Here is a 27,902-nt window from a genome sequence, read left to right as displayed (position 1 = left end):
ATGTCTCAGAGCCCGGGCACGCAGGACTGTGTCCACCAGCCTCCAGGGGTCACCGTTCCTCGACGCCGTGCCATAACCCACACAGGTGAACGAAGCCTAGCCACCTCCCAGGACCAGATTCTCAAGGTGCGTCATTCTCCACGGGGCTCTGCTCACTTTCCAGTCGGAAATGCTGCCCTGAGCTCGCCCTCCCTCCACCTCAGGCCACGTGCCCGCGCTCCCTCTCCTGCAGCGCAAGTGTGGACCCCGGGTCCCCGGCCACGTGCCCGTGCCCCTCTCCTGCAGCGCAAGTGTGGACCCCGGGTGTCCGGCCACGTGCCCGCGCTCCCTCTCCCACAGCGCAAGTGTGGACCCCGGGTGTCCGGCCACGTGCCCGCGCTCCCTCTCCCGCAGCGCAAGTGTGGACCCCGGGTCCCCGGCCACGTGCCCGTGCCCCTCTCCTGCAGCGCAAGTGTGGACCCCGGGTGTCCGGCCACGTGCCCGCGCTCCCTCTCCCGCAGCGCAAGTGTGGACCCCGTGTCCCCGGCCACGTGCCCGCGCTCCCTCTCCCACAGCGCAAGTGTGGACCCCGGGTGTCCGGCCACGTGCCCGCGCTCCCTCTCCCGCAGTGCAAGTGTGGGCCCCGGGTGTCCAGCCACGTGCCCGCGCCCCTCTCCCGCAGCGCAAGTGTGGGCCCCGGGTGTCCGGCCACGTGCCCGCGCTCCCTCTCCCGCAGCGCAAGTGTGGACCCCGGGTCCCCGGCCACGTGCCCGCGCTCCCTCTCCTGCAGCGCAAGTGTGGACCCCGGGTCCCCGGCCACGTGCCCGCGCCCCTCTCCCGCGCGCAAGTGTGGGCCCCGGGTCTCCAGTGGCCGGCTGGGCTCTCCCACCTGCTTCCCAAAGGCTGTAGGAGTCACCACGCAGGAGAACAAACAGCTAAACATCACATTCCAGGTCCTCTTCTCGGGTCAGCAATCAGCTAAGACCCCAACCTGCCCCCCAACATCATGGGCTCTTCCCCTGACCGAAGTCCTTTCTTCTATTTCCTCTTTCCTCCTTCCCTTGGCCCCTTTCCCAGGCATGACACCCACTAGTGGAAACTGAACCTTCCTCGCTAGTACAAGTCATCCCCGAGAAGGAAGCTCCCCTTTCACTTTCTTACATCAAGACTTGGGCTCTTCTTCGGAAAAAATGTCTCTTCACTTCCTTTATCCTTTTTTATTTATTTATTTTCCAAAATAGAGCATCTCTTTAGAAAAAAAAAACAAAACGACCTTTTATAATTGAATTTTTGTTTAATTTTTATTTTATTTTATTTGTTTCATCACCATGTACCCTCCATGGCCTCTCCACCACGATCCCCTGCCATCCCCACAGATGTTGTTATTTAATTGTTTGAGTTCTTTATACAGGTTGGAAATTAAGCCCTCAGCAGATGTATAACTTGCAAACATTTCCTCCCATTTCATAGGTTGCTTTTTCACGTTACGGATGACGGCCTCTTCGGCCGAGCAGAAGTTTTTGGTGCGATGTGTTCCCACTTAGTTATGTTTGCTGTCGCTCTTTATGCTTTTGGCCAATCGGTCCATGAAAGGACACTCATCACTAGTGGGCAGGAAAATGCAAATCAAGACTGTCCTGAGCTCTCCCCCGCACCGTGGGGTTGGCCGTCACCCCGCAGCTCAGAGACCCTTGTCGCAGGCCGGTGGACGCGGTGGCCCAGCGCTGCCCGTGGGACCGTGAGTCGGTTCGTTCATCATGGAAGACGGCATGCAGGGTCCTCGGAAGGGTGAAATAGAGCTGTCATGGGGTCCAGCAAGCCCACCTCTGGGTGGACCATCACAGAGAATAAAAACAGGGTGTCGAAGAGCGGGGGAATGAGCTTTTCAGTCCTAACACGTCCCTTCCAGGGAGGCCTGGGGAGGGGAACGCCGCGCCCTTTCCCGGGGAACAGCAGGGCTCCTCTCCGTCCCTGTCCTCCCGGGGAACAGCAGGGCTCCTCTCTGTCCCTGTCCTCCCGGGGAACAGCAGGGCTCCTCTCTGTCCCTGTCCTCCCGGGGAACAGCAGGGCTCCTCTCTGTCCCTGTCCGCAGCTGAGGATGGCTGTGCTGGGTTGGGGGTGGCACTTGCGTTTTTCCTTTTGGGCCACTACACACACATTTTCAAAGACACAGACTTCAGCCTCGCTGGGCCCTGGTCACACCCTGTCAGCTCCGAACAGGGCCCTGGGGGACGCTGGCAGAGGAGGCAGGAAGGCAAGACGTTGGCCAGACGCCCAAGGGCAGGCAGGGGCTCGGGTCGGTCTCGGCCTCGGCATGTTGCATCCTCTCCCAGGCATGATAGTTGAGGGCTGGAAAATACCCACAGATCGGTAGGCTGATCTCCAGCTCTGAGCATCTGACGTCCGCCAGTAAACCGTGAAAGGGAGCTGAGACCAATGGGACACCAGGCTTTTGGGAAACTGAGAAGATCAAGTTGACTTCCCGGTCCAATAAGCTGACATCACCTGGCAGAGGTTCTCAGACTGAAGCAGTCCAGACTGACGTCTTAAAGCACGCAGTGGGAGATGGAAAAAAAAACACATCCACTGAACACCACTTATGTTCCAAGTAATATTCCGGGGTGTAGATCACTGCATACCTTGCCTAATAGCTTTTTCAAAAATCAAGCTATTATTCACACCATCCTATTCACCCTTTTTAACTGGCCAGTGCAGTTGTTTTAGTACATTTGCCAAGTTGTGCAACCATCCATTTCATACTGGCACATCTGCATCACTCTGAAAACAAACCTGTGTCCATTCGTGGTCATGTTTCCTGTTCCCGGCACCTGGCAGCCCTGGTCTGCTTTGTCCGACCGCTTGGCTCCACTGGACATTTCAGAGGCCCATGTGGCATTTGGTTATGGGCATCTCTCACTTAGCACAACGTTTCCAGGATGTGTCCTGCTGCAACATGTATCAGTACTTGATTCCTTTTCATTCTACAGTATGGACATGTGACATTGTATCCATTCACCAGTTGATGGGCATTCGGGTTGTTTCTGCTTTTTGGCGACTGTGAACAGTGAAGCTATGAACATTCACACAGGAGTTTTTGTGTGAACATGTGTCTTCAGTTCTCTGGGGTAGTGCCCCAGAGGAGGACGACAGGGTACCATGGCATCTCTGCGTCTGACTCTTGGAGAAGAAACCACCGAGCTGTGTTCTGCAGAGATTGCATCATTTTCCAGTCTCACAGGGAACTCACGCGGGCTCAGATTTCTTCATATTCTCACCAGCATTTGCAGTCGTTCATCTTCTCTATTATAACCATGCTTGTGGGTATGAAGCGGTATCTCACTGTGGTCTGATTTGCTTTTCCCTGATCACTAATGATGTCGAGCGTCTTTTCACGTGTTTATTGGCCATCCATGTATTTTCTTTCTTTTTTTTACATTTATCTTCAGACAGACTGGGAGGCAGAGAGAGAGAGAGAGCGAGCGAGAGAGAGAGAGAGAGAGAGAAACATCAATGTGAGAGAGACACATCGATTGGTTGTCACCTGTACAACCCAAACTGGGGCTGGGGCCTAACTGCAATCGAGGTACATGCCCTTGGCCGGAATTGAACCGGGACTCTTTGGTCTACAGGCTGACGCCCTGACCTCTCAGTCAAACCAGCCAGGGCTGTATTTTCCTTTACGTTTTCTTTGAAAAGCATGTTTTTTTGTTTTGTTTTATTTTGTTTTTTATCCTCACCCGAGGACATTTTTCCATTTTTTTTGTTCAGATAGAGTGGGAGGGAGAGAGAGAAAGAAAGAGAGAGAGAGAAACATCAACGTAAAAGGGACACATACAGTGGCTGCCACCCGCATGACCCAACCAGGGCCGGGGACAAATTGCAACTGAGGTATGTGCCCCCAACGGGAACCGAACCCGGGTCTCTCTGGACCACAGGCCGACGGAAGAGCATGTTTTTCTAATCAATCCTGCCAAATGCAACCTTTCCATTAGTGTTTAATTCATTTATAGTTAATGTGATTATTAATAAGGTAGGATTTAATTCTGCCACTTTGTTATTTTTTCTCGTGTCTTTTTTTAGTTTTCTGTTCCTCAATAACTTTTTTTGTGATACGTAGACATTTCTAAATGCTCCACTCAAATTCCCTTGTCTTTACTATTCTTTTTAAAAATTATCTTCTTAGTGCATGCTTTGGGGATTACAGTTAACATCTTGATTTATAACAATCCAGTTTGAATTAAAATGAACTTAACTTCAATAATATACAAAAATCTTATTTCCATATAACTTCATTCAATAACCCTCCTTTGTTTTGTTATTGTTGTCCTATAAATGACATCTCTATACATTGTGTGTCTACCAACACATATTTATTGTTACTGCTTTATAGAATTGTCTCTTAAAACACACAGGAGAAAAATAGAAATAAAAAAAAATACCAATACAATACAAAGAGGGAAAAGACAGATAAAAAATACTCTCATACTGTCTTTTGTATTGACCTACCTCGTTACTTTTACTGATGCTCTTTATTTCTTCGCGTAGACTCCCGCCTCTGCCTCGTGTCTTTTGTTTCAGCCTGAAGTACTCTCTCCGGCATTTTTTCTAGAACAGGTGTGCTAGCAGCAAAGTCGTACTTTCTCCTTCATTGTGAAAGACCATGTTGTCCAAGGTAGAGCTCTCGATCAATAGTTTCTTCTTTCAGCATTGTAAGCAAATCATGTCATTGCCTCCTGGCCTGTGGAGTTCTCAATGATAAGCCAGCTTTTCATGTTATTGAGGATCTTTTACATGTGATGAATTGCTTTTCTCTTGCTGTCTTTTTTTAAAACACTTCACTGGAGTATATGTTTTTATTGATTTTTAGAGAGAGGAAGGGAGTGAGAGAGAGACATCATATGAGAGAGAAACATTGATCGGTTGCCTCCGGTACGCACCCTGATCGGGGATCAAACCTGCAACCTAGGTGTGTGCCCTGACCGGTGCACTTTTTGCTGTACAGGCCGATGCTCCGACCAACTGAGCCGCCTGGCTGAGCCACTCTTGCTGCTTTTAAATTACCTCATTGGCTTTGGCTTTTGACAGTTTGGTTATGGTGTGTCGTGGTGTGGATCTCTGTAAGTTTATCCTGCTTGGACTGTGTTGAGCTTTTCGAATGTGTAGATTAAAGCTTTCCGTCAAATTTGGGGATTTTTAAGCCACTACTTTTTCAAATACCCCTTCTCCTTCTTCGCTCCCCACCCCGCCCCACTCTGTCTCTTTCCCATTACACATACATTGGTGAAATCTTTGGTGTTCCACACTCAAAGTTCTCATTTTTTTCCTTCTGTTCCTCAGACTGGCTGATTTCAATACACCCCTCTTTGTGTTTCCTGATTTTTGCCTCTGCCTGCTCAGATGTGCTACTGAACTTCTCTAGTCAATTTTTATTTCAGTTACCGTCATTTTCAACGTCAGAATTTCTATTTGGTTGCTTTTAATAATTTCTGTATATCTTTATTGATATTCTTTTTTGAGTGAGACACCATTCCCACACTTTCTTTTAGTTCTTTTGATACTTTGTTTAGTTTTTAAACCTAGTTAGAAAACCTAGTTTAAAGTCTTTGTCTCAGACTCATAGATAGAGAGCAGGCAGATAACTCTGCTGTGGGGTAGGGGGGTGCTGGGGGTGGAGAGATTGAGCAAAACAGAAAAAAAAGGAAGAATGCATGGACAACAGTGGTCATTGTGGGGGGTGGGGGAGGTGGAAGAAGGCATAGAGGAGATCAATGGCAATAGGAAAACATAAAATAAAATAAATTAATAATAAAAAAGTAGAGTCTTTCATAAGTCAGTGCAACGTGTTGGCTTCCCCAAGGATAGTTTGTGTTGACTTCTCCCTTCCACTCTCCCCCTCCCCCATGTATATGTCCTACATTCTTATTTCTTTTCATGTCTCAAAATCAGAGTCTCCTTCCTCCCGAAGCTTTGTTATTATTTGTGTGTGTTTGTTTAATGACCTTTCTGCACTAATTCTATGAAGTTTGCTTTTTTTTTTTTTTTTTTTTTTTTCGTGTTTGGCCACTGAAATCTCTTCTCAGCTAGCTTAGTTGCCTGGAAATAATAAGTTTCCCAGTCTTTGCCGAAGGCTTCTGTGTGTGCATTGAGTAAACCTTCAGCATCGGCTAGGTGTTCACAACTCCACTTTAGTCTTTACTCCCTGCTTGCTCAGTGCCTCAAGTCAGCCAGAGGTGAGAGCGTAGGGTCTTTCCAGATCTTTCTTGAGCAAATGCACAGTTCTACGCATATGTCTGGCCTTCAGGATTCTGCACAGTTTTTTTTAAGTGATTTTAATCCACTCAATAATTTGCAAAATGAGGCTCAAAGGTATTAAGTGATTTGCATAAAATCTCCATCAAGCAGTGAGAAACACTAGATTCAAAGTCCAAGTCATGCTCTTTCTGCTTCAAGAAGCAATACACCTGCCACATCCGTAGGTGTTACTGTTTCGTGCTCACTGGTAATCCTGGCTCTAACCCAGTGGGGAAACCCTTCACACTAAGTTTGAGATTACAGAGTGCGCTCTTGAGAGGTGGCAAGCGTGTGGGAGTAGATCCTTAAACTCAAAGTGGATTCCAAGGGAATCTCAAGGATGGAGAAAGGAAGGCTCGTCCCGTGTCTAACAGGCAGGGGACAACTGTCTGTGCATTCTCAGGACCAGAGGACCTTCAAGGCGGTCACGACGGACTCCGGCCTGTTATAAAAGCTTCACCTGTTGGGCCCTCACTAACAGGTCCCTGGCCCCGTGACAAGCACTGGGAGTATAGTAGGTCTATGACACAGCAGAAGAAAATCTCAGCAAATGAATTACTAAGGTGGCCTACAATTCTAGAGTCTAAGCTCTTCACTAAACTAAACGGGTTTTATTGGGATCAACTAAACTCCTTTTATTAAATCTCTTCCATGGTCACCTCCAACGACCAGGAACTCACTACCAAGGCAACACATTCCACTTTCAAGTGCCTGTACTTGTCCGACAGCCCAGCACAGTAGGACAAGATCACCCCTCCTGATCAATGTGACTTTGCCAAGTCACTTCCTCTTGCTGACACCGTTTCCTCATCTGAAGAGATGGAGGAAAGAATGCCTATTTGGCAGGGTTGTCGGGGGACGGAGGACAGAAAGCATTTTGATGTACTGGCAGCAGCTATTATCAAGGGTCTTCTGTCTGGAGAACTGATGTCTGTGCCACCGATGTTTTCCTTTCTTTTTCCTCATTCTGTTCCTTCAGCCTACTTCCCAAACTTGTACTTTCAGATCATTACACACAGCAATTGTATTGTTTATTTTTATTTAGGTTAAGCCATTCTAGTTCCCAAACAACTTCAGACATATGGTCTTCACTTTTTTTACTACCTTATTTCCTCTCTAAAGAGAAGACCTACTCTCCCTCACTCCCACGCACAGTGTGGGAAGGTCTCAAGGCTGTTCTGACAAACAGAGAAAGATTCATCCCTTACCCCTTATACTTGTAGTAATGCAGTCCAAGGTCACCTTCATTTTTTTCGGTGAGCTGTGCCACCTTGGGGGACTATTTGGGGCCTCATGTTTGCCCCAAATTGGTGGAGTATAAGGTCAATCCATCTTTTTTCCATTCCTGGTCAAATGCATCTTGCTAGAGTGAGCTCTTGTCCCAGGCAGCTGAGTGTCTGATTTTTACATCCCTCTCAAAGCTTATAAATGGCAAATATGATGAGAAGAAAAACTCGACTACATCATCCACGTTTCTCCTGTCTCCATGCCCTTCCCACCAACTGTAAGTGTCTTCAGTAGATGAGCTGAGGCTATTCTGACGAAAAACAAGACCGGGGCCTGAGAGATGCTGAATTTAAGTCCATAAACATTTATTGACACCTGACATGGAGCAGGAATTACAAACCCAGGGTCTTGTGGGACGCTCACAACCACCACCTGCAGAGAGCATCATAAACCCACTTACAGGTGGGAGTCAACGAGGTCAAGTAATTGTCACAAAATCATGCAACTGATTACAGGGACAGGGCACAAACCTGGGTTTATCTGCCTCTGGAGCTTATATGCTTTCCCCTGGATTTCCATGTTCGCCAGGTTTCTAATGGCGGCTATGAGCAGTTCCCCAACTTCAAAGTGGATAGGAATCCTCTTTTTTTTTTATCCTCACCCGAGGACATTTTTTTATTTTTTATATTTTTTTGTTGTTGTTGTTCAGATAGAGTGGGAGGAAGAGAGAGAGAGAGAAACATCGACATGAAAGGGACACATCAAGTGGCTGCCACCCGCACGACCCAATCAGGGCCAGGGACAAACTGCAACCGAGGTACGTGCCCTTAGCGGGAACCAAACCCGGGTCTCTCTGGACCGCAGGTCGACGCTCTAACCGCTGAGCCAAACCGGCCAGGGCAGGAATCCTCTTAAAATATTGTTTAAAATGAAGATCTATCCTCACTTCTCAAATTGTAATTCATTAGGTCCAGAGTGAGCTTGGGCACCTGTAAGAGGCATGAGGTGATTCTGCGGCTGGTAGGTCACACACAACAGCCTGCTGTGCCCCCAGGACTGGGCTCCGAAGGTCGGTGCCCCAGCATGTCCTGTGCGTCGAGTCTGCTTTGCCTGCCCTCCCGGCCAGGCCCGCACCAGTGATGGTGAGCCTCTCCTGGAGGCCAAAGAGAGACAGTGGGCACCCTCCCCAGCCTCCGCCTCGGGCTGCTCCCGTGGGGTTTTCAGCCTGGACCCTAAACATTCTCATTTCTGAAACATCTGATTCCTTCACAGATCTGGCCGGAGGAAGTGGGAAAGCCCAGGCATGGATGTCGCAATCGCTGATTAGTTAAAACAACTGGAGCACTCCCTGCATCCTGGAATCTCCCACAGCAGAAAAGGAGACATTCCTGGGCTGCCGACCAGGCTTTGTCCCTAAGGACGAGAGTTCACACGGAAAACTGCAGCCGGCTCATCACGGCTGCTGGCCACCCCTCGGCCCCCCTGCGCGAGACACTGCCTCAGACGCCGGCATCAAGGACCTGGCTTCCCACCCGCTGGACTTCCTCATCTCCACCTAGTGTCATGCAGGCTGTTTCTTAAAGGCACCCGTCCTGGTCACGAGACAGATGGAGAAAACTGCTTCTTCCATCCTTTCTGGATATGAGTAATGGTTGCAACTTTCTCGTGGTCAGTATGTGGTGACCGGCTTTCTGAAGAAAGAATTTAAATGTAATGAGAAGTTCATGGACTGCCTGGCTGCATTTTGTTAGCTCTGTGTGGTAAAAGTGACTCAGCGAGACTGAGCTAAAATGTCTATGGGCCTTGAACAAGCGACTTAACCCCTCTGAGCTGCAGCTCCTTTGTCAGTAAATGATAACCTCTTGGTTATCACTAAGAGCACTGAACACATCCTGCAAGGGGCTGGCGTGTGGTAGGGGCTCTGTGTTCCTCTGCATGCTGTCATGATTCTCTACATCTTGCTGCACCCAGCAGAGTCCCCAGAGAAGCAGCATCTGTATCACCTGAGATCTTGCTAGAAATGCAGGCTTTTGCCCTGGCCGGTTTGGCTCGGTGGTTGGAGCTTCAGCCTGTGGACCAGAGTCCTGGGTTTGGTTCCCGCTAGGGGCACGTATCAAAGAAAGAAAGAAAGAAAGAAAGAAATGCAGGCTTTCACCCCCATCCCAGATCTATTCAATCAGAATCTGCATTTTAAACAGGTTTCCTGGGGATTCAAATAAACATTGCAGTTTGAGAAGCAGTGGATGGCTCACCAAGCAATGGGGTGGGGGCTGGGAATGGGTATAGCAACAGCTTTCCAACGAAGTTTTCCATCATTTTTGTTACTGCTCACCATCCCTGCCAAATTGTGCCAAATTGTGCCAAATTCCTGTTCATTTTCCTGCGGGCGTGATCTTATGTAAACAGAAATTGGCCTTATCGCTCTCCCATGTGTAGATGGCTCCCTGCCGCCTAGAGGGTGAAGGACTAACTCCTTGAAGTGCCATTCGAGTCCCTTTCCGATATTCTCCAATCCTATCTGTCCAGCCACAGCACCTTCAGATGTCTCGCTCCAGCCACCATGGGCGTGTCTGTCATTTCTCAAAGGCGGTCTTCACTGGCAGACCCTCAGCTCTTGAGTCCAGACGTGACTCCTTCCCCATGGGGCACTGTCTCTTCGATACTTTCTCCAACTTACTCATGCCCCACTTCCTGGAGTGTTCTTCTCTGTCTCCAACACCCTACTCAACCGTCAAGGTGCATCACCACTGTCCTTGCCAGAATATGTGCCAATCAAACTTCTGATGATGCACATCTCAGAGTCATGAACTTGGACTCTCGTTTGGCCCACCAACAACTATGTAACTCTGTTTGGGCAAGTCACTTGAATGTTGGAGCCTTGGCACTCCTATGAAACTTATCTGGGTGAAGGAGAAAATAAAGGTGCCAACCTCAGAGAATCATTATGAGGGTTCCTTGGGGCTCCTGTGCTTAGCACAGTGACTAGCACAAAGTATATGTTCAATAAAACCTAGCTGAACCCACTGAGTGTAAACTACTTGAGCATCAATTTCACAGAGGGACATGCCTATGTCTGTTTTGCTCCTCTGTTATAACCCAGCACGTGACCCAGTTTCTGATACATAGTATATGCTCAACAAACATCTGCTAAATAAATAAATGGCTAAAAAATGTTATGTAAATTGTAAAGCTCTATACAAATAAAAGGTCACTAGTGTGTTTGTCTTTATTTTACTTACCAGGATTTAGATAACTTGAGAGAGAGACAGAGATCACAAATGCATTATCATTGCAGTTGCTGACTTAGGCTTCCTCCCAGCCCCAGGAGAGCTGGCTATGACTTCTTTACACACAAGTCAAAGAATGTGTGCTGGGGTGGTTTTCTTCCCCATTATTTCAACATCTTGTCTAAACTGTTTTCAACCTTTCATCACTATGACAACTGTGCCACCCCCACAACAACTATTTTGAGCCACATCACCTCTAGAATCACCAACTAGACTGTAAAAGCTCCAAAACTCAGTCCATGTCTCACTTCTTGGGCCCACGTCTGTCCTTGATCACCACCCCTCAACCTCAGAATGCCCAGAAGAGACATCTTTTCTCAGGAACGATAGACGAGAGGTCCCAACGGGATATGGACCAAACACCTGGATGAGGGACAAAGGAGAGAGGTAGCTCCAAAACGGGGCTCTTAACTAGGAGGTCAAGGGTACCCAACAGGCCTGTTGGGTCAAGGAAGTTATTCCTTCCCAGCATGATTATCATCATGGGCTCTTTTCTGCGCCATCTGTGTTGGCGCCCACCCCTCACACTCTGTGCCCTCACTGTGTCTCCTTCGAATGCAGGGACTCGGTGGTTGCAGATGACCTCTATCCCAGGTCATCTCAAACCTTTATACGCATGTCTTATTAAATGAGAGAATTGGCAGGGCTTGTTAAATAGGGGGTTCTGAGTCAGTGGACCTATGGTGGGATCTGAGATTCTGCATTTTTCTAATCAACTCCAAGTGATGAAAATGTTGCTGCTCTGTGGACCACATTTGGAGTAGCAAGGGCCTAATCTATTCCTGGATTATGGATCTCATCATTCCCCCTGAAACCTGAGAAGCCCAGTTGTCTGCTAAGTACTTTGTAAATTTTTTTCTTATAATTTTATTTTTCAATTATACATAAATAGAGCAGGAAAAAGTATATATGGGAACATATATTTGAAGTATGAAAAAATTTTCTTTTATAGATTATATAATCCAAATTAATAATTGACACCACAAAGTAATAGACACTGAGTATTTTGTATGTGGAATAAAAGACAAGTTCTAATTATAGAATAATATTTATTATCTAGTTTTTTAGTTTGCTTAGTCCCTTTAATAGAAATATAGTTTTTTTCCATTAAAATAGAGTTTATATAGTATTTTGTTTGTTACTCTTAAATCCTTTTTCTCTTTTTATACTATTTTACTACCAACAATGAAAGGATTGTCTTTCAGATAACCATCAGGATGAATGGTCAGTTGGCTACCTATCAATAAAGTTGATGATAGTATGATAACACAACAACAATAAACATTTATTGAGTATTTACTAGGACTCAGGCTGTGTTTTACAAGAATTAATCTTATTTAGTAGTTGTGGGTAATCCTCATAGTCGTCCATCCTGAGGCTCAACCCCACCCACAAAGGAGCCAACAGCAATCAAGTCTCAACTACAACAAGAGAGTTCACATAACCCACACAAGAGACATTCTAGAGCACCCAGCTCAGGTGTTCAGGAAGACTGCTCCACTAAGCCCCACAAGACACCCACTGCTTTAGGCCACTATACCAAGACTGGAGACATAGCAAATACACAGAAACAAATATAGATAGGTAGCCAAAATGGGGATACAAAGAAACATGCCTCAAATAAAAGAATAGGACAGATTACCAGAAAAATATTTAAATACAATGGAGGCAAGCAATCTACCAGATAGAGAATTTAAAAGAATAGTTATAAGGATGCTTAAGGAACTTAGGGGAAGAATGGATGAACTCAGTGAGAACTTAAACAAAGAGACAGAAACCATAAAAAAAAGGGGGGGGGGACATAGAAATCATAAAAAAGAACTGATCATAAATGAAGAATACACTAGAAGAAATCAACAGCAGGTTAGATGAAGTAGAGGATTGAATCCGCAATTTAGAAGACAAGGTAGCAGAAAACACCCAATCAGAGCAACAAAAATAAATAAATAATTTTTTAAAATGAGCATAGTTTTGAGCAAAATAAGCCAGTCAGAGAAAGGCAAATACCACATGATCTCACTTATCTATGGAACATCATGAATAAAATGAACTGTCGATCAAAATAGATCCAGAGTCATGGAAGTAGGGAACAGACTGACAAACCTCAAAGAGATGAGGGGTGGAATGGGGTGGGAAGAGATAAACAAAGAATTTATATGCATATATGCACAACCACTGGACACAGACATTAGGTTAGGGAAAGAAGGAAGGGGTGGAGCGGTGAAGAGGGGGCCAACGGGGAAGAAAGAGGGACATCTGTAATACTTTCAACGATAAATTAATAAATAGGCATAGTTTGTTTAAGGTACCTCTGGGACAACATCAAGTGTAACAACATCTGCATCATAGTGGTACCAGAAAGAGAAGAGAGAGAGCAAGAGATCGATAACCTATTTGAAGAAATAATGACTAAAAACTTTCCAAATCTGGTAAAATAAAAAGACAAACAAATCTAGGAAGAGCAGAGAGTCCCAAACAAGAAGAACCCAAAGAGGCCCACACTAAGGCACATCAAAATTAAAATGCCAAAGGTTAAAGACAAAGAGATTCAATTAAAAAAAAGTCTTTAAAAAGAAAATCCCTGGCTGGTGTGGCTCAGTTGGTTGAACATGGTCCCGTGCCCTGAAAGGTTGCTGATTTGATTCCCAGTCAGGGTACATGCTCTGGTTATGGGCTCGATGCCTGGTAGAGTCCGTGCAGGAGGCAGTCGATCGATGTTTTACTCTCATATCAGCATTGCTCTCTCTCTCTAAAAATCAATTTTAAAAAATCTTTAAAAGAGACAAAGAGAGAATCTTAAAAGCAGCAAGAGAAAGACAGTTCCTACAAGGGAGCCTCCATAAGACTGTCACTTGATTTCTCAGCAGAAACATTTCAGGCAAGAAGGCATTGGCACAAAATATTCAAAGTGATGAAAAGTAATGACCTATAACCAAGACTACTTACTCTACCCAGCAAGCTTATTATTTAAAATTAAAGCAGATAAAAAGAACTTCCCAGACAAGAAAAAATGAAAAGAGTTCATCACCACCAAACCAGTATTACAAGAAATGTTAAAGGAACTTCTTTAAAAAGAAGAAAGGAAAAAAATAAAGAGAGGAACTTAGTTATAACAAATAAAATAGCAATAAATATATACCTATCAATAATCACTTTAAATGTAAATGGATTAAATGATCTAATAAAAAAACATAAGGGAGCTGAATTGATAAGAAAATAAGGCCCTTATATATGCTGTTTATGAAAGACCTACCTCAGAATAAAAGACACACAGAGACTGAAAGTAAAGGAATGGAAAAATATATTTTATGCAAGTCGAATCAAAATAAAAGCTGGGGTAGCAATACTTACATCATGCAATATAGACTTTAACACAAGGCTATAATAAAAGGCAAAGAAGGGCATTATATAAAGATAAAGAGATCAATATGACAGAAGGATATAACCCTTGCAAGCATTTATATACCCAACATAGGAAACCCTAAATATATAAAGCAAATCTCAACGGACAAAGAGGGAGAGAGAGACAGTAATACAGTCACAGTAGAAGATTTTAATTAACACTCCAGTGACATCAATAAATAGATCTTTCAGGCAGAAAATCAACAAGGAAGCAGTGGCCTTAAATGAAACACTAGACCAGATGGATTTAATTGATATTTTTAGAGCATTTCACTCCAAAACAGCAGAATATTTATTATTTTCAAGTGCACAGGAAACACTTTCTAAGATAGACCACATGCTAAGACTCAAAACAAGCCTCAAGAAATTTAAGAAGATTAAAATAATGTTAAGAATCTTGTCTGAACACAATGGTATGAGAATAAAAATTAATTACAACCTCCCCCACACCCAAAAAACATACAAACAAATGAAGGCTAAATAAAATGTTACTAAACAATGAATGGGATAACAATGGGATCAAGAAAGAAATCAAAACATATCTTGAGACAAATGAAAACACAACAGCCAAAATCTATGGGACACAGCAAAAGCAGTCCTAAGAGGGATAGTCATAGCATTATAGGCCTACCTCAAGAAATAAGAAAAATCTCAAATAAACAATCTAACTTTACACCTAAAGGAACTAGAAAAAGAACAACAAACAAATCCTAAAGTGAGTAGGGAAAAAAAGCAATAATAAAGATCAGAGCATAAGGAAACCAAAAAGAGTCTTTTTTAAAAAGCCAATACAATAATCAATGAAACCAAGATCTGTTTCTTTAAAAAGATAAAAAAAGAATGATAAATCTTTAATTGGACTCACCAAGAAAAAAGAGAGAGGACTCAAGTAAGTAAAATCAGAAACGAAAGAGAAGAAGTAAAAACTAACACCACAGAAATACAAAGGATTAAAAAAAAATTACAAACAACTATAAACCACATTGGACATCGGAAGAAACAGATAAATTCCAAGAAACAAACAATCATCTAAAATTGAATCAAGATAAAACAGAAAATCTAAACAGACTGATTACAACTAACAAAACTGACTTAATAATTAAAAAGCTCTCAATAAACAAAAGTCTTGGACCAGATAGCTTCACATGTGAATTTTACCAAATATCCAAAGAAGAACTAACATCTATCGTTTTCAAACTATTCCAAAAAATTAAAAGAGAAGGGATTCCAAAGATCATTTTATGAGGCCAGTATTATCCTAATTCCAAAACCAGATAAACATACTACAAAGAAAGAAAAGTATAGGCCTACATTCCTAATGAACATAATGCAAAAATCCTTCATGAAATATTAGCAAACTGAATCCAGCAATACATTAAAAAGGTCATACACCATGACCAAGTGGGATTTGTTCCTGGGATGCATGATTAATTCAATATCTGCAAATATTTTAATATGATAAACCACATAAACAAAATGAAGAATAAAAATTATATAATCACTTCAAGAGATGCAGAAAAAGCTTTTGACCAGATCCAGCACCCATTTGTGATTAATAAAAAACAACTCTCAGCAAAGTGGAAATAGAGGAAACATACCTGAACATAATAAAGGACATATATGACAAACCCACACCTAACATCATACTCAACAGGAAAAAACTAAAGGCATTTCTCTTAAGATGAAGAACAAGACAGGAATGTCCACTTTCACTCTTATTTAACATAGTACTGAAAGTTCTAGCCACAGCAATCAGAAAAGAAGAAGAAAAAAAGACGTCCAAATTGGAAAAAAAGTAAAGCTCTTATTATTTACAGATGACATATACTGTATATAGAGAACCCTAAAGATTCCACCAAAACACTAGTAGAACTAAACTAATAAATTAATTCAGTAAAGCAGCAGAAAATAAATACATATTCTGAAATTGGTTGCACTTTTATACACCAATAATGAACTATCAGAAAGAGAAACTAGAAAGAAAATAAAAATCTTATTTACAACTGCATTAAAAAAATACTTAGGAAAAATTTTAACCAAGAAGGTAAAAGATCTGCACTCAAAAATTATAAAACACTGAAGAAAAAAATTTAAGAACATACAAATAAATGGAATTATATACTATGTTCATGGATGGGAATAAATAACATCATTAAAATGTCCATACTACCCAAATAATCTATAGACTCAATGCAATTCCTATCAAAATACCAATGATGTATTTCACAGAACTAGAACAAATACTCCAAAAATGTATAGGGAACCACAAAAGACCCTGAATAGCCACAGCAATCCTGAGAAGAAAGAATAAATTTGGATGTATCATGTTACCTGATATCAAACTATACTATAAGGCTATAGTAATCAAAGCAGTATGGTACTGGCATGAAAATAAACATATAGATCAATGTAGTAGAATAGAGAGCCCAGAAATAAATCCATGCCTATATGGCAATTAATATTTGACAAACAAGGCAAGAACACACAAGGGGGTAAGACAATCTATTCAGTAAATGGTGTTGGGAAAATTGGACAGGTACATGCAAAAAAATTAAACTAGATCACCTTCTCACACCATATACTACAAGAATAACCCCAAAATATATTAAATATTTAAATATATGTCTAAAAACCATAAAACTCTTAGAAGAAAACATAGACAGTTAAATCTCAGACATTTCTCATAACAATATATTTTTTTTTGATGTGTTTTCTTGAGCAAGGGAAACAGAAGAAAAAACAAACAAATGGGACTACATCAACTAAAAAGTTTTTGCACCGCAAAGAAAACAATTAAAAAACAAAAAGACAACTTACTGAATGAGAGTAGATATTTGCCAATGATACATCTGATAAGGGGATAATATCCAAAATTTGTAAAGACCGCATACAACTCAACACCAAAAAAACAAACAATCCAATTAAAAAATGGGCAAAGGACCTGAATAGACATCTCTCCAAAGAGGACATAGAGATGGCCAATAGACATATGAAAAGATGCTCAACATCATTAATCATCAAAGAAATATACATTAAAACCACATGAGAGCCCTGGCCGGTTTGGCTCAGCGGTTGGAGCCTCAGCTCATGGACCAGAGAGTCCTGGGTTCGGTTCCCACTAGGGACACGTACCAAAAAAAAACACACGAAACATCACATCCCACCATCGAAATGGCTATCATCAATAAATCATCAAATAAGACGTACTGAGGAGGATGTAGAGAAAAGGGAACCCTCATAGACTGTTGGTGGGAATGTAGATTGGTGAAGCCACTATGGAAAACAGTAATTTTTAAAATATTAAATATGGAACTGCCTTATGACTCTGATTCTACTTCTGGCTGAGTATCTGAAGAACCCCAAGCACTAATTCAAAAGAATATATACACCCCTAAGTTTATTGCAGTGTTATTTACAATAGGCAAGATATAGAAGCAACCTAAGTGCCCATCACTAGATGAGTAAATAAAAAAGTGGTAATACACACACACAATTAAATATTAATAAGCCATAAAAATAATGCGAGTTAACCATTTTTGACAGCATGAATGGACCTAGAGGTTATTATGCTAAGAGAAATTAGTCAGACAGAGAAAGACAAATACCATATGATTTCACTTATATGTGGACTCAAATGAACAAAATAAATAAAACAAAAAATTGAAGCAGACATTTTATAGTTAAATAAGAAAAATCTTCTCAACAGTTTAAAATAGACTAATTCTTCTTTCACAGATAAGCTGAACTATGACTAACACATTCACCAAGTAGTAATTGTTTTAAACAATGGTCATTTTGAAAATATTGCTTCACTGAGTTATGCAGATCTTCCAAGTGTTGACATTTGATGATATAATGTCAAAAAATTTTATTAATTAATACCATTACTGTTCTCATCAGCAAAGTCTTTAAGCATTGTCTAACTATCAAGTTCTCAGTGGTACATACAGGTTTTCCAAAATTCTAATTTTCACTCCAATTTTTCTCCAGTATTATCGAGATATCATTGACATATAACCTTGTAATAATTTAAGGCATACAATGTAATGATTTGATATAAGTATATATTGTGGAATGATTACCACAGTAAATCTAGTTAACATACATCACCCCACAAAGTTACAATTATTTCTGTGATGAGAACTTTTAAGATCTACTCTCTTAGCAACTTTCAAATATATATGACAGTATTGCTTATGATAGTCATCGTGTTAGATCCCCATAAGCTGTTAAATTTATCATTGAAAGGTAGTTTTAATATCTAGTATACACCTAATGTACATCAGGCTCCGTAATAGGCCCTTCAACTAGCTTATTTGATGTAATGTGTTCACCTCTCCACTTTATACGTGAAGAGCCGGAGTCCCAGAGAGATGTACAGTGTCCTTCAGTCCCTGAGGTGTGGACTGGTGGACTTGAGCCGCAGCTGGGGGAGCGATGGCTGCAGACAAGGGGGGAATAGGGCCAGGGTGCGTGTTTGCTTTGTGTATTTACATCTCCGCCCTAGCAGCCAGCGTCCACGATCTGAAATTAGCACCCGCTTGCTATTGCTCACGCAAGGGTCTATAGATGGGTGTTTCTCAAGAAAATGGGCTGCAAGCCATCTTTGTTACAATTCCCAAGGATTCATGTAACCAATATGTATTACGTTCTCATCCAAGTTCAGGACTGAGACTGGCTAGTTCTTCGAGTCCGTTTCCCTGCTGGGCACACGGCTGGACTGCTTCCCAGGCCTTCGTAGGGAAGGCGCCATGAGACTGGTTCTGCCGGCGGGAATGTGAGTGTAAGGGACGGTGGCCTCCGCTGCAGCAACCGAGAGCAGGTGTGTCTCCTCCACACCCGCGCTGCACGCCCTGATGTGGTGGATGATCACAGGAGACGCAGTGAAGGACTGCAAGGTCACAGTGAGGCAGGCCAGCCAGCCAGGACAAGTGGGACAGGGAAACTGAGCCAGAGAGCGGAACACACTGGCAGCGTCTCAGCGGACACAGAAGGTCAGCGCCCTAGAGATGACATCGGGGCCTCAGTTGTATTTCAGCTCTGCACCCAGAAAAGCAGCAAAACCAGGTGGGTGACACCAGGACCGGATGCAATGACTAACGACCCTCTGCCCTGACACTGACCAATCAGCGGTGACCAGGACCCTGAAAAGTCACACCTGGAAAACTGATGGATATTCTGCGAAACCCTCCCGAGACCTCCCCTAAGATTCTCACCTGAAAGAGAGAAATAAAAACCTCAAGACAAAGGCCCCAGCACTTGCTCTCTCTGGGGAGCAGCCCACACCATTCCCTTTCCCCCCTTCTTCCCCCACAGGCAGGCATCTCCTACATGCTAAGGGGCCCCGCGAGACTTGCAACCAGGGGAGCAGTGGGCAGCAACAGCTCGTCCCAGGCTAACCCCTAAACCTGTCCCCAGGGCCCCTTTTTCTCTGACTTCCCAGAGAGCTAGTGCAGCCCAGCCGAGGCTGTCCTGTTGCTTCTTCTGTGCTAAGTCCTTCCTTGTTCCACTGTCCCCAGCTTTAACAAACCTTCCCTGATGGTCACCTGGACTCATGCTGTGAAAATTTTCCAGCATGAAGTCCAGAACCCACACTCTGCCAGCTGGCCCTAGACAGACCCGCCAAGGACAGGTCCCTTTTCTGGTAACAACGGGAGTTACAAAACCACTGCACGGGGTCCCGGAATGACTGAGTGAAACAGATCCATAGTGGATTGTGGCATGAAAAACAAACTTTCTCTTGTTCAGCCATTGTAACCGTGGGGTGGTTGGGGGCAAAGTCTGCCACCCTGACTGATACCTGCATCGAATGGATCTGGATGGAGGAGGCTAGAAATCAGCAGTCTTCGAAAGCCTCCAGTTCATTCTGAAATACTGGAGTTTTGTGAAAGGGGGTGAGACTGGACACAGGAATCGAAGAGGATCTGTGTGGTCCAAAGAGCTGTGTGAAAGACAACAGACAGCCATAACATTTTCCCATGGAGCATCACCCTCATGTCAGCCCCTTCTCTCGTTCCTGCCTGTCGCAGGGAAAACTGAAGCCGAATCACAGCCTTTGTAGGCTGTCGCGGTACTATGTCCTTTCTTGCAGACGGGAGTGATTCTGAAACTTGGGCTCCATCCACAGAAAAGCTGGTGGAAAACCAGAAGTCACATGCTTGGATGCCCAGCAGGTGTTTTATCTGTCAAAACAGCGAAGCTCGAAGACAAGTCATCTCTGCATTCACACCCATCACCGCGTCTGTCGCGTCCCGTCAGAGACCAAGCCCTGGGACGGTGTGGAGGTGGGGGTAGGTGGAAGTACACAGTAACACATTCATTTTTGGGAGTGGGAACGTGTGTGCGGGTCTGGAAGTTTATCTGAACTGCCAACCAATACTCGAAAGCAAGTGCCCGCCGACCCAACGAGCTGGTCTCCAAGTGACTTGTTGCTCGGCCTCCCCAAGCGCTCTGGGGCTCGGTAGCACAGTAGCTCTCTCCACCTTCAACACACGCGCGCGTGCACACGCACACCTAGTACTCATCTTTAGAGTCCACTGAGAGACAGGGGCTCCTTCCCTCTGTGTTTGGTTGGTGCTGCCAGTGGCTGGTTGAGGACTGGGGGTGAGAGCAGTTATCATGGGGAAGAATTACGGGCTCCTCCTCTGTCCATCGTTCACTGTTTCTCGGTTATAAGTGAATGGCCACTGCAGTGAGTCACACTTTCTCCAGAATTGTCTGAGACTTGACCACAATCTGACACGGAGAGATGGAGGTCGGGGTGGAGTGGGTGGGATGTGGAGAAGGGAGGGTCTCTGTCCAGCTCCCAAAGTCCCAGCATCACACAGCGGGACCAGACATTGGGTCACACAGCCCTAAGGTTACCTTCAAAGCTGGGAAAAGAAGTCTACTGTGCCTGGTCCTCCAGACTGAAAGAAATTGGCCTCCTGCCCAATGGGAAGCCAAAGATAGGGGCACTGACAATCCCACTGCAGCCCAGGAAGGATAATCCCCCCATCCTAACTCACATACATGCCAACCCCAACTCCTTATCTGTTTCTGATTCACTAGGGAGGGTGTGGTGGGATTTTAAGGTCTTCCTGACTCATTTCACTTAGCTTATGCTGTTGCAAATAATAAGATTTCACAATTGTCCATCCGGTGTGGCTTAGTGGTTGAGCATCGACTCATGCACCAAGAGGTCGCCGGTTTTATTCCTGGTCAGGACACATGCCCAGGTTGTGAGCCCAATCCCTGATGGGGGGCATGCAGAAAGCGGCCAATCGATGTTCTCTCTCATCGATGTTTCTATCTCTCTCTCCCTCTCCCTTCCTCTCTCTCTAAAATCAATAAAGAAAAAAATACTTTAAAAAAAAAAGATTTCATTCTTTTTTATGGCCAAGTAATATTCCACTGTATATAGCTACCATAACTTTTTATCTGGCATGTGCAGGGTTTGGGATGAAAGGAAGAGAAGAGAGTGAGACTCAGGTGTACTGCGCTACGTCCTATTAGATGTGAGACGTTTTATATATGGCATTTCATTTGATCCTTGCAGTTCTCATAGTAAGTGTGCCCTGCTATTGCTCATCTTTACAGATGAGAAACCCAATGCTTAAATGACTGGCCTGGGGAAGATCAGGCTAACAAGTGACATATTTGAGGTGTGATCCCGAGACGGCTTCAGTGCAAAGCCGTAATTCTCTCCCCTCTACCACACTTCCTCCCAGGACATTCTACAGACTGACCCCTCAGCCAGCGCATTCTGGACAGTCCAACTGCCAATTTCAGTTTAAGGATAGGTCGCTCAAAACCACAGAAGCATTGATCATCTTTCTTTTAATTCACCCAGTGTTGGCGATTGAGACGTGAATGGTGCAAGAAATTAGACACTGGGGACAGTTTGGAAAAACAAATGCCCTGTCTCATGCTTTGTATTGTCACCAGCTGCCTCAGAAACGTGGCTCCAACTGGAACCCAAGGTATTTTCCTCTTCTGCTTGACTTTGTAATGCATGTTCCAAGGCTGTAGCACCTCTAAGCACAGCACCCATCTAATGTCTCACTTCTCCTTTCCTTCTGAGTTGCTGAATGTGGCTTGGTGTACTTGCTTCCAGATGCCTGTGACTACTTAAAATAACTAGGTCACAGGAGCAGATTAACCTCAAACCAGATCATGGGACACACCCTTTTTTTTTTTTTTTTTTTTTACACGGATGATTCATGCATTTAGCTAAAAATTGAGGGTTTGAGCCTCCTACATCCATCTAGTCTAGTTATTATATCTTTTCATATCTTGTAAATACTTCTTAAGGATTGAATGGGGTCTTAGAAACTGCACGGGGAAAATTGAGCACCTGGCATGCCTTCATTCATTCACTCGTTGATTTGGCAAATATTTTATCGAGTGCCTGTTATGCCCTTGGCCAAGCCCCCACCCTCAAGGTTCTCAGGGCCCGTGGCCCCCCAACAATGTGTGATATTGCAACACTGTATCCACCGCCACTGGGATGCGCGTAGCACACAGCACACAGCTGCTCCGAAGGAGGGAAGCTTCAGTTTGACATTTTTGGAACCTGGACACTGCCTTTGCAGTGTAAGGGGGCTTACCCACGGGTCGCACACAGAAGGGGTGTCTGCAAAGCTTTCCTATAGCAGGCTCCTCTGTCTCGGACTTATTTTCATGGGAGGAAAACCTTCCCTTTTCATTATTTGAATGTATCCTTATGTAGACACATTAGGGCATTTAATTTTTCAGGCAATGAAACTATGAATTATACTACGGTAAATTGTATATTAACTATACCTTCTTGGGATGTTTCATACACACAGCATGCCCCCCACTGGGGATTTGGCCCACAACCTGGGCATGTGCCCTGACCTGAAATCGAACCGGCGACCTGCTGGTGCAGGGTCGGCGCTCAACCACTGAGCCACACCGGCCGGGCAATTATGAAATCTTATCATTTGGAACAGCATGGGTGGACCTAGAGGGTATTATGCTAAGTGAAATAAGTCAGACAGAAAAAGATAAATACCATATGATTTCAATTACATGTGGAATATAAAGAACAAAATAAATAAACAAGCAAAATAGAAACAAACTCCGAGAACAGAGTGATATTTGCCAGAGGGGAGGAGGACTGGGGGACTGGGTGAAAAGGTGAGAACCTTGAGGGTGGGGGCTTGGCCAAGGGCATAACAGGCACTCGATAAAATACAAATTGGTAGTTACAGATTAGCCATGAGGATGTAAAGGGCAGCATAGGGAATACAGTCAATAATATTGTAATAACTATATACGGTGCCAGGTGTGTACTGGAAATATCAGGGGACCACTTTGCAAAGTATGTGATTGTCTAACCTAAAACTAATTGTACACCTAAAACTAATACAAAATAATATTGAATAAAAACTGTGATTGGAAAATAAAATTTAGGCCCTGGCCAGTTTGGCTCAGCGGTTAGAGTGTCAGCCTGCGGTCCACAGAGATCTGGGTTCAGTTCCCGCTAAGGGCTCGTACCTTGGTTGCAGTTTGTCCCCGGCCCTGTTTGGGGTTGTGCGGGTGGCAGCCACTCGATGTGTCCCTTCACGTCGATGTTTCTCTCTCTCTCACTTCCTCTCTCTCCCTCCCACTCTATCTGAACAAAAATGAAAAAATGTCCTCAGGTGAGGATAAATAAATAAATAAATAAATAAATAAATAAATAAAATTTAGGATCAAAATTACAACTAAACTACAGAACAAACATCATTCAAAACTGCCTGAAATCGAGCTGAATGAAAGTCCTATAACTACGGAATTGAAGAGGCCACATGGAGACCGGTAGGAGGGGCGGAGGTGTGGACGAGTTGGTCCCACACCCATGTATGGCAGATAAAAATCAGGAGAATACCTCGTCTGTGAAGGTCTTCCCTGAGGAGTGAGGGGTCCCCCTCCCACACCAGGCTTCCAGCTCAGGGTTCCAGTGCCGGGAATTGAAGTCCCCATCACTTCTGGCTGTAAAAACCAGCGGGAACTGAGGCTGAGGGAGGCTGAGGTGGCTGGAGCCCCAGGCAGCTCTTCTTAAAGGGTCCGCACACAGACTTACTCGGACTCGCACCCTCCAGGCTCCAGCATTGGGGAGGCAGCCTGAAAGGCACCAGAGACATACGGAGAAGAAATGAGTTGTTTGGCATTAGGGCAACGGCTGGAGAGACAGCTTTCTCCTGGACAGACATGCTGTCAGAGGCCTTGGTTCCTTTGGTGAGCTCTTCCCCCACAAGGCCAGCACACAGCAGCCATATCTGGGACTCCAGCAACCTGGCTCACACTGGTTGCCCCACCCTGGTGATTCCCTGAGGCCCCGCCCCACTTGCTTTCAAGCCCACCCAAGCTGTTGCCAGTTGCTTTACCATAGGATTGGCCTGTCTTGGATCCTGCTTCAGGTTTTCCTAAATTCTTTCAAACAAGCAGCATCTGGTCTCAGTCAGCCCCATACCTCTCTTTAAGTGGCCCCAGGCCTGGCACTAGAAGCAACCAGCCTTGGTTCACAACTTGGCTTTGCCTGGGCACCTCCAAGCCCAGCACAAGAAGCAGCCATCTTTAGATCACTTTGTAGCTTATGCCAGGTGGCCCCAGGATAGAACACAGGCAGAGAGTGACCTTGTCCCAGAGCCAGCACACCCAGTGGACAGCTTCAGACCACATCGAAACACCACCACCCAACCACCTCCACAAATGACACACTCAATGAGTAGACTCAGTGGGTACCAGAGTCTTGCTCTGTGTGGTGGGCCCCTGCACAGCTGATCATCCAAAGTAGTCAGAGGTCAGTGGGTAGTGGGCACAGCCAGTCCTTGCAGCTGATCAGCCTGAGTAAAACCTACTTATTGATGTGCCAACAGCAATTAAGACTCAATTACAACAGAAGGGTGTCCACACGAGGGGTACACCTCAAGGGCCCAGCTGGGAGACCAGGGAGGCTGTGCCACTGAACCCTACAGGACACCTACAACAATAGGCCACCCTAGGAAGCCCAAGAGACATAGCAGCTCTACCTACTACATAGAAACAAACACAAGGAGGCAGCCAAAATGAGGAGACAAAGAAACATGTTTGAAATGAAAGAATAGAACAAAACTCCAGGAAAAGAACTAAATGAAATGAAGATAAACAATCTAATAGGTGTAGATAAGGCTGCTTATAAGGATGTTCAATGAACTTAGTGAGAACTTCAATGAACTTAGTAGGGCCTAAAGAGCATACAAAAATACCAGTCAGAAATGAAGGAGACATTAACTGAAATAAAGAGTAATTTACAGAGAATTCATAGTAGAGTAGGCAAAGACAAGAAGAAAACCATCGATATGGAATATAAGGAAGCAAAAAATGCCCAATCAGAACGACAAAAAAAAAAAAAAAAAGAATCCAAAAAATGAAGACAATGTAAGGAGCCTCTGGGACAACTTCAAGTGTGTCAACATTCACATTATGGGGGTGCCAGAAGGCAAAGAGAGAAAGCAAGAAATTGAAAACCTATTTGAAACAATAATGATAGAAAGCTTCCCCTACTTGTGAAGGAAACAGACATACAAGTCCAGGAAGCACAGAGTCCCAAACAAGATGAACCCCAAGAGGCCCACACCAAGACACATCATCATCAAAATGCAAAAGGTTCAAGACAAAGAGAGAATCTTAAAAGCAGCAAGAGAAAAGCAGTTTGTTACCTACAAAGGAGCTCCCATAAGACTCTCAGCTGATTTCTCAAAAGAAACTGCAGGCCAGAAGGGAGTGGCAAGAAATATTCAGAGTGATGAAAAGCAAGAACCTACAACCAAGATGACTCTGTCCTGCAAAGCTATCATTTAGAATCAATGGACATATCAAGAGTTTCCCAGACAAGAAAAAGTTAAAGGAGTTCATCACCACCAAACCTGTATTATATGAAAATTTGAAGGGTCTTCTTGTAGAAAAAGAAGATCAAAAATATGAACAAAAAAATGGCAATAAATACATATCTATCGACAATTGAATCTACAAACAAAATGAACATGCAGAACAGAAACATTCTCATAGATACAGAGAACATTTGTTGGTTGCCAGGTGGGAGGGGGGAGAGGGAAATGGGTGAAAAAGGTGAAGGGATCAAGAAGTACAAATTGGTTGTTAGACCGACAAACCTTAAAGGGAAGGGGGATGGGGGGGATAAACCAAAGAACTTCCATGCATATATGCATAACCAATGGACACAGACGACAGTGTGGGGTAAGGCGGAGCGGGGGGGTGGTGGCGGGAGCGGGGAGGAGGGTGTCAATGGGGGAAAAAGGAGAAACATCTGTAATACATTCAACAATAAAGATGAATTTTTTAAAAAAGTAAAAGAAAACTTAAATGCATGTGGGCAGGCTGCTGGGCTGCCCAGAGTCACCCTGAGCACCTGCTGCCTGGGACTGTGCTCCCAGCCTCCAAGCCTGCTGTCCCCTGTCCTCTGGACGAGCCCAATACCCAACCTCTTAGGGTCCGAGAGCCCTAAGGTCTAGGGGGTGAAGAAACCAACATCGTGACAGTGGAGAAGAGACAGTCCCTAAGTGAATGGAAGCCGGTCATCAGCTTAGTGGAAGCTGATGCTTTGGACCCCTGCATGGAACACTTCCACCTCTCCATCCGTCAACAATCTCCATCCGTCAACAATCTCCATCCGTCAACAATCTGCATCCGTCAACAATCTCTATCCATCAGCAACAGCACAGCGATACAGCCCGTTTTCCTCCAGAGAGCCGCTCCCCAGGAGGGGCTCCAGAGAGGTCCCCAAGAAGAGGCTCTGGAGAGAGATGCCCAGAGGAAAGGGAAGATGAGGCACATGAAGAGGTTGTGAGCCCCCTGCCTACAGAAAGCCAGGCTCCCTGCCACCCCAAACCTGTCAGTTCTGACACTGAGGATGTGACCAAGAGGAAGAACCACAACGTCCTGGAGCACAAACGGTAGAATGCTCTCCATTCAAAGGTTCTTGGCCCCGCGGCACCCAGTACCCACCCTGGCCAGCTGCTCCCAGGCCTGCAGCGTGAGGGTCCTGAGCGAGGCGTCGGCAGGGCGAGAAGAGGGTGCCCTGGAGGAGACGCAGCTCGGATGCCAGCAGCAGCAGCAGCAGCAAAAAAGAACCTTGTACCTCAGTGGCTACTAACTGATGAAAAAGCCCGACTGCTCTGTCTTACAAAGACCCGGCTTTATATTTTATCCTTCCCTCTCCCCCTTAGTAATTTGCTCCTTTTGGTTACGGCAGGACAGTCTGGACAGTAGGTCCCAGAATGCTTTGCAGCCAGTGCACAAAATAAGGGCTTACATCCTTGGAAACCTGGAAACCCAGCTCTGCCTCTTCCCTGACTCAAGGGAGCACCGTGTCTTCTCTGGCGCCTTTGGCTTCTCAGGCAGGCAGCTGACTGAGGAGCCTTGGGCTCTGCCTCGCTCACCAGCTCTGAAGACACGCCTGACAGGTGCTAGGCAGCAGGTGGTGGACGTTGTAGGGGCCCGCAGCCCGCATCAGGTGTCTCTCTCTGGAGGAGCTCGAGGCTGGGAAAGGATGCTCCCACTGGCTCCTCTGGGGTGATGCTGGGCAGCTGGGCCTGGCCGCTACACTGAGGCTCCCTGTTTCAGGACACTCATGGGCTGTCCTGGGTGAAGACAAGCTCGTTGACTTGATCAGCGTGGACCAGGACCTCCCTGTCAGGCCGTCTCCAGTAGCTGAGGAGTCGGAAACCT

At 44.8% G+C, this 27,902-nt stretch overlaps 1 protein-coding gene across 1 annotated transcript; it reads left to right on the top strand.

The window, feature by feature from the left end:
- Positions 1–27,327, top strand: LOC118634161 (protein L-Myc-like). The gene is given in 8 exon segments (XM_036268485.1): positions 1–126; positions 286–447; positions 555–668; positions 716–826; positions 882–945; positions 26,687–26,802; positions 26,871–27,146; positions 27,148–27,327. Coding segments are annotated over 8 exon segments (1,149 nt in total).
- Positions 27,328–27,902: the final 575 nt, after the last annotated feature.

The sequence above is a fragment of the Molossus molossus genome, unplaced genomic scaffold, assembly GCF_014108415.1.
Source record: "Molossus molossus isolate mMolMol1 unplaced genomic scaffold, mMolMol1.p scaffold_m16_p_19, whole genome shotgun sequence".
In the NCBI taxonomy this organism is placed as follows: domain Eukaryota; kingdom Metazoa; phylum Chordata; class Mammalia; order Chiroptera; family Molossidae; genus Molossus; species Molossus molossus.
Note: the sequence above shows the minus strand (reverse complement) of the source record. Positions and strands in the feature narration are given on the sequence as shown.